This window comes from Triticum dicoccoides, chromosome 1A, assembly GCF_002162155.2.
Source record: "Triticum dicoccoides isolate Atlit2015 ecotype Zavitan chromosome 1A, WEW_v2.0, whole genome shotgun sequence".
Lineage (NCBI taxonomy): Eukaryota > Viridiplantae > Streptophyta > Magnoliopsida > Poales > Poaceae > Triticum > Triticum dicoccoides.
In genome coordinates, this window is record NC_041380.1 from 582,818,410 (window position 1) to 582,826,125 (window position 7,716).

A 7,716-nucleotide genomic window follows, 5' to 3' on the forward strand; every position below is an offset into this window, starting at 1 on the left:
CCTCATCACTGCCATGCATGTCTGCTTTTTATTGTTAAGTGTGGAAATGATATTTTTATTTTATTATGCAACAACTCAGTAGAATTCTTCAATTGTAAGTCATGTCACAATTGGAATCCTCACTGTCTTTTGGTCGTTATGCCAGGTAAGGCTACCAAATGTGTAGTACCCGTGCAACTTCCACATAGGTGATAGCTTCACCTGATACGTCTGAACTTTGTTGGTAGCGTCGAACACAAGAACGGGCGGGACGACCTCCATCTTGACTCCTGTTGGGCTCTGGACTGCGGCATGGTACACAGAATTGACCTCGCCGACATTGGTCACAGTCCTGGAAACGGTGATGGGATGCCTGAGATCGGGAACCGATATGGATGGCAGGTTCAAGTAATACGCTGGTTGCATGGTGGTGGTGTTGCAATCCACGGGTGTCCTCTTGTTGCTGATGGTGCATTTGAAGAATTTGCTGTAATCACTTGGATCGATGTCATATATGAGGCTGGGATGAGCCGCCCCGCAAGGATTGATGGTCCCGCCTCCGTAGTCGAATGGGTCGGCGATCTTCCGCGAATATCCTTCCGCCATTATCGGCATGCCACGTTCATCGGTTACATGGGCTTAATTTATTTTGAACATGCAAAACCAACAAATTAAGCAGAGGTAAACAACACAAGTGCATGAACTATGAATTTGATGCCATTCTACTTGTATCGAGTTAAAGATATGCTAGATGATGTCTTGTTATTACGAACCAGTGGTAACCATGGCAGATTTTATTGCCGCAGGAGACCAGTATGGGTGCAAAACTTTGAGTAGCGCTGCGATGCCCGCTACATGAGGGGCTGCCATGGACGTCCCTGACTTAAATACGTACCCATCTTGTTTTGCTGCCAGGATGTTGGCTCCAGGTGCAGCTATGTCAGGCTGTTACAGAACCAAAGGCCGTCGCAGCAGCGTGAGGTGGGATGACATACTACTGTATACAACAAGGTCATGCAGCTGGCACGGTACACACCTTGAGAATGGCGGGGTAAGTAACAGATGGGCCTCTGGAGGAGAAGATCGCCACTTTTGGGGCCAGTATCTCCTTGCCCGTAACGGTGCCCGCCGGTTCAATCTTTGCCTGGGCAGAGCTGTTTACAAAACAAAATCAATGGCATCGAACATAAGTTTATGGCTGTGTGAATAGGTCCATGCATGCAGAGCTGATTGGATGGCATCTCCACTTTGACTTTTTTTTAAATGAAGTTTTATTGTGCGTGTATGGTTGTACCTTGTGTCCTCATAGTATTGGCACATCCTCTCCGCGTCTTCGATGTTGACAACTACACAGGCGATGCCTTCGCAATCTGTCACGGGTCTCATGTCGTCCGTCGTGGATGACACGATGATGAGTCCGGTTCCTCCTCCATCCATGAGGTATTGCGCCCCCGGGAATAAAGCTCCCGTTTGATCGTTGCAGAGGAGGATCAACCCTTTCAGGTCTTGGGCGCCGTCAAAAACCTCTGCGGTACAACTGAATTCACAAAAGCAAATTGAAGCATGTATTTGGATTGCTGGGCTGTTGTGTGCATCGTGGTAGGGGTGACTTTAGGGTACCTTTTAACCCTCTTTAGTTCAAGCAAATGACTAGTTTTTCATTTCTTTGAACTAAAAATAGTTAAGGGTACCCTAAGGAAATCACTAATTTGCACCCCCTACGTTGCAATATTCATGGTGGATATTGCTGAGGTCGTTAGAGTTTTTTTTTCTTACGATCGTAAACATGCAAAATTTCCGAAACTGCTCCTGGATGATGAGTCCTTCTTCCCTTGGTAATAGAGAGATTGTCCCTGCAGAATAACCAGCGTAGCACACACATTATATACTCCCTTATAATTTTGATGGAGAGTGGTTGCGTTACCGTTACATCCACATACCACTATTTGTTGCTTGTTTCCCAACGTGATCACTGTATCGAACGAGCGATCGATGTTGGTTGCCGCGACGGTGATGGCCCACGGCGAGGTGTCCCTGATGGTCTGCATATGCGGCCCAGCGTTGCCAGCGGTGTGCACCATGACGATCCCCTTCAGGACCGCATGTAGTGTACCGTATGAGTTCTCGCTCATTTCCAGGGACAATGACAGAACGTCCACCCCGTCATGGATGGCGTCGTCGATGGCGGCTAGCACGGCCGGCGTGGGGCAGTGGCCCTCCTTGCTCCAGCAGGACTTGTACACTGCGATGCGAGCGTGTGGCGCGCCTCCCCGTGCGACCCCCGCGGCAATGCCATGGAAGCTGGCAGCTTCCTGCCCTACAGCCGAGCCAGCCGCGGTGGAGGCCGTGTGTGTGCCGTGGCCGGCATGGTCCCGTGGCGAGAGTGGTGCCCCTTCGAAGTATTCTTTGGGGACCCCGGCGGTGTAGAACCGTGCGCCAATGATCTTTCGGCTGCAGTTGTTGCTGCCCCAGTCTGGCCCAACCTGGCATTTTCCTTTCCACCTTGATGGCACGGGCCCGTACCCTTGGTCGCTGAAGCTTCTCGACTCCGGCCAGATCCCTGATTCGATTGATCAGTTATTAGTTGGTTGCGGGCTGCCGGATTCGTTCAAGAAAGCTGAAGCGACTCCACTTTAACATAATGTATACTGACCAGTGTCAACCACACCGATGATTATATCCTCTCCGTAGTTGCTTGCCTGGAGTAGCTCACTGGCCGGCGTATGGGAGGACGGGTAGTTGAGTCCAAGAAAGTCCCAGCTCCGTGTGGTGGTGGTCCTGTATGTTTTGCTCGGTTCAACACTGATGACTCCCCGGAAACTCTGCACAACATCACACAGTTCATACCAAAAAATGAGTTAATTTTTAAAGCTGTAAATTGTTCTTTCAAATATTTACGTTGGAAGCTTGGGGAAATAGTATATATATTTGTCTCAAAAGCATTCTTCGAGTGCTTTTTGTTTGTTTTATCTTGTGTTTCAATATAAAAAGGGGACCTATTTAGGAACTAGAGGTGGTAGTTGATTAGTACTATCTTGCAAGCAAAACTGAGATGATGACAATCGATGGACCTGCAAGCCTTGTTGCTTGGTCCGCGGTGAGCATGGCGGCAAAGCCCGAGAAACCATGCTTGTAGTTGTAGACCATGGAGGCCGAAGCATCCTCCTTGCTACAAATGTTCAAAGTAGTAGAACAAATTGAAGGCCATTTAATTTCGTTCTGCAAACCTTGCTAGTAAGTTACTTTAATTAGCTAGGGACGAGCTGAAGAACAACCTTGCTAGTAATTAGTTACGCACCTTTGGAGAAGAGTGGTGAGCATGTCATGGTGCGAGGCGACGACCTCGTCTGGGTGCCCGTGCTTAACGTCGCCTAGGTAAGCTACATAAACCTGAAGAAGCAGATATGCATGGTTAATTAGGTAAGCTAGCTAGCTCGGAGCACGTAAACAAGAGTTGTGCGTGCATAAAATTTAATTACGTGCCTTGCGAGACTCTCCTCCGTGTGCTCTGGATAACACCATGGAAAAGCAAAGCAGCGGTAGGAGCACCCAAGCAGCCACCCGTGCGTGCTGCGAGGAGGAGGAAGAAGAGCACATCTGCAATTCCATATCGTTTCACCTAGCTAGTGCTAGTGGAGTGGAGGCGTACTACGTGCTTGCTTAATTAGTGTGGCCTGTATGCAGGGCACTGGCTAGCTGGTATTTATAGATGGATGCCGCAGGCGCGGTGGATGGAGGCCCCGACCACGCTCATCGTTGTGCCACATATATTCTCGTGCTCAATATTCAGCCTGTCTAAAAAAATTATTCAGCCTGTCCTGTCACTAATGGTGTTCGGAAGGCCTCATCCTCAGAAGCCAAGCTAGCTAGAGAAGAAATCATTGGGTTCAGTTCTGTTTGTTGGTTATGGCGTCCAACCTGTCCCTTAATTGGCATTGAAAATCGGTAAGCAGAGATGGGCCACGCAGATGTGCATGTATCAGCCCTCCATGGTTGCTTTGAGATCCAGGCTACTCTTTTTTGAACTAGTCAAAATCTTTCTGTTTCAAACTGTTACATTAGGTTTTTCTCTCATTCCAAAGTGTATCATAATGTTTCATTGCGCTTCTCCTGTATCAGCAAATTCTCGGTCAGAAACAGGTACCGATCCCTCCGTTTTGCATATAAGATTTGGTCAAACTCAAACTAAACAAAGTTTGACCAAATTTATATAAAGAAATGTCAACATCTACAATATTAAAGTTATATGGTACGAAAGTTAATTTCATGACGCATCTAATATTATTGGTTTCAGATTGTGAATATTTGTATTTTTTCTATAAAGTTAGTCAAACTTTATCAAATTTGAATTTGACCAAACTTTATATGCAAACTAAAAAGAAACGGAGGGAGTACATTTTTTCGTTGGTATACAGACATACACTTTGAAACAGGGGAAAAGTTGAACAAAACATTATGGAACAAGATAAATTTTTACAACAACTAAAATAAATAACACGGAGGTCAAAGCAATCACCGACGGTGGATCTATATACTGTGCACGGTTGGAAAAATCACTCTCATGCGGTACTGCCTATGGTTCTACTCATCTAAGAAAGAGAATGGGTGAGGTGTACATAGCTGAGTATGCATCATATTATCACATACAAACAATTTAAATTCAACATTATTATTTTAGAAAATATTCATGATTGCTTTATGCTGTCAGGAAACTTAACTGTCAAAGTTACACACAGTAAAAAAAAAGTGGTATCCGGGTAGGGATGTGACTTTTCCTCACTCTTTCACCTTAGGACATGATCAATGATTCAGTTTGGACAGTTGTCCCATAGTTCTACATCGGATGGATGCTGCCGTCAAGGAGATAAGTTAAAACAAAGCTATGGCTTGCAAAGGCTTGGTATAACCTGCAGACAGCGGATGCAATGTTTCTTAACTCGGAATCAAATGAGCTTGGATGAACAGTTCAATCAGGAAAAAATATAAACAATTTAGGAATTAATTTTTCTGTGCTAAACCTTGACAAATGTTTTGATTGCTTATAAAGTTTCATATGAAATGACATTCATCGAAGTAGTGGCGGAAAAAGCAAAATCGACGCTCTAAAATACTCTGTAGCTATTTTTGAAAGCAGTATGGTGTGCTGATTTTGTTTCTTTCACAACTTCCATTAATTTCATTCCATGATGAAGCTCTGCAAACACTCAAAACATTTATCGAAGTTTGCCAATAAAACAATTCCAATTTTCTTTTCAGATTTTACTGTTGTGAGCAGAAGAGGACTTTCAGCAGAGGAGTTTCATCAGGTAAAAGGTGTGGTCCTCCAGGAAAGGAAAATAAGAGAGAAAGTTGGCTGTGGTAAAAAAAATACCTAGCTACATGCAAGTGAAGTTGATGGATGGAGAGTCACGGTGAGCCACTTGTGTTATTTAATTTTTGCAATGCATGTTGGAGTGATGGGGCAGTAGTATGGTGAGCTATGGTCTATGGAGGCTATAGCATCATGCTGCATCATTGATCCACGAAGTTCTCCTCCTGTTTGCTTCTCTTGGCTCCAGAAAGCGGGTCCGTTGACTCTCAAACGCCTGTCTTCTCGCTAGACCGTAGTGAGCTCCAGGCCCCTGGTACAAGCCACCACGTCCGTAATACAAGTCTCGTTTGCGGGAATTCGGACAAGTAAACGCATCCACAGACAAATACAAGTCCCGTTAGATGGCAAACAACATTCGGACACGTTGGTCCGGACGTTTGCGGGCGTTTTGAAGGTCTGTTGGCTCTCTGGCTCTAGTACATACATCACGCATTTTTTAACACTACATACATCATGCTTCCGTCACATAGTATGAGATTCTTACAATTCGGAAACCAGGAGAAATACACATGCATATGCATGCGCTGTTGCAGCTAGCTAGCATTATTAGGTTCACAAATGGTGGGAACCACGAGCCACCATCGCCAGCCACTGAAAATATTTCACACACAAAAGAAGACAACAGGAGCACCGTGTGGATGAGATGGACGAGCACCGGCGTACTCACCTCCCGTTTAGCATATCCCTTTTCTTATGCTGAGTCTTGTTATGCTGATAAGGCTGGGGTTAAAGCCTAGCTAGCGGCAGGCAACAAGTTGTGTTCCCCTATGTGGCTTCACTCACACTGTCTTCCTTCATAGTTGAATGTCCACCTCGTCTCTTCTTCGGCAGACTGCGTCGGTGGTGAGTGGTGACACCGCCCATTCACGGTGTCGGTGGCGGTGTCACTTTTCTGATCGATGCAACATACTCCCTCCATCCTACAACATAAGATCGTTTTTCAAGCTATTATTAGTTTGAAAAACAATCTTATATTGTAGGACGGAGGGAGTATATAGTAGAGCGCACCTGTTCGGAGAACACAGAAATGATCATGGGCCAGTGCACCGAATCTATCGAGCTCATCCAATGGGATGGCCGGCCGGCGAGGCCTTGCTAGCCACTTCATCTGTTCTTGAAAAAGTGTACTTTCAACCTATCTCAAAGATTGACTGAATTTGTGCAAAAATATGTCAATGCTTCTGAAATCAAATAGGTATATGACCGAGTTTAATGGTTATGTTGTGTATATAGTACTACATGGTAGTGGACTTGCCTTTCTTCCAGCAACAATTGCCTATCGGAACTGTACGATGTTCTTCATCTGGGACGTCTCAACTAATAAATAAAGCTAGCAACGACCTCGGTGATGTGATGCTGAAAGCACACGTGGCCAGAGATTCCAGGCATTTGAGTCTATCGACCCACTAACCAGCCAAAATGTCTATTCCCTCGGCACAAGGGTGCACGCAGAACAGTCTCACCACCACGGCAATTATTATGTTATTAGAAGAAAGGCCGTGCGTAACGGAGCCACATCAACTTTAAAAGTTCAATATTAATATACTTATACATATCAAGTGACATTGGCGACCTTTTTTAGCATCAAATCCTCACACACACTCTCTCTCACTCCCTCTTCCTCACTCTCTCTCCCCTCTTCCTCTCTCTAACACACACATATCCATCTTATTGGGTACCGGACCATAATTCATCTATTTTACACACACGCTAGTGCATAACAATATGAATTATGTGTATTATATTTGCCACCACAACTGAGGGAATTAATTTCATGTAAAGAGGCGAGCCACAGCTCCGTATTACAACGGGGCCACATTAACTTTAAGAGTTCAATATTAATATTCTCATACATATCAATGACATTGGCGACTTTTTTTATCATTAAATCCTCTCACACTCTCTCTCCCTTCCTCTTCCTCACTCTCTCTCCCCCTCTCCCCTCTCTCTCTAACACACATACATATCCATCTTATTGGGTACGGGACCATAATCCATCTATTTCACACGCACACACGCTAGTGCATAACAATATGGATTATGTGTATTATATTTGCCACCACAACTGAGGGAATTAATTTCATGTAAATCGGCCAGCCACAGTTCCAAGAATACGTGGAGGAGGTGGCCCGGGTCGGCGTCGGCGCCGTCGCCACGGGCCCGCTTCCAAGTGCGTCTGCGTGTCGGCCACCCACGCCGGGTCCTTCAAGTGCTGCTCCCATCGCACCAACTCCCAGGGCCACGGCCACGGCTAGGGCCAGGGAAGCCGCCCTTCTTCGCCCCCTTCACCGGCACGGCCAACGCGATGCCGCGGCACCCGACCTCACCGTCCTCGTCCTCCGGCATCGTCGCGACCCAGTGACGCA

At 45.9% G+C, this 7,716-nt stretch overlaps 1 protein-coding gene across 1 annotated transcript; it reads right to left on the reverse strand.

Moving 5' to 3' along the window:
* LOC119292482 (subtilisin-like protease SBT3.6) lies at nucleotides 1–3,643 on the reverse strand. The gene is made up of 10 exons (XM_037571311.1): nucleotides 3,463–3,643; nucleotides 3,278–3,369; nucleotides 3,051–3,148; nucleotides 2,633–2,801; nucleotides 1,920–2,539; nucleotides 1,756–1,832; nucleotides 1,274–1,516; nucleotides 1,016–1,133; nucleotides 753–924; nucleotides 1–617 (listed from the first exon to the last, which is right to left on the reverse strand). Exons 2-10 carry the CDS (start codon nucleotides 3,303–3,305, stop codon nucleotides 100–102), a joined length of 2,043 nt encoding a protein of 680 aa, XP_037427208.1. The 5' UTR covers nucleotides 3,306–3,369; nucleotides 3,463–3,643; the 3' UTR covers nucleotides 1–99.
* Between the last annotated feature and the right edge of the window lie 4,073 nt (nucleotides 3,644–7,716).

Bases quoted from the DNA above. Each gene is read 5' to 3' on its own strand.
- LOC119292482 (XM_037571311.1), bottom strand. From the start codon at position 3,305: ATGACATGCTCACCACTCTTCTCCAAAG. The intron at 1,833-1,919 runs GTATGTGGATGT...GTTATTCTGCAG, and splicing joins GAAACAAGCAACAAATAGTG to GGACAATCTCTCTATTACCA. The intron at 618-752 runs GTTCGTAATAAC...AAATAAATTAAG, and splicing joins ATCTGCCATGGTTACCACTG to CCCATGTAACCGATGAACGT.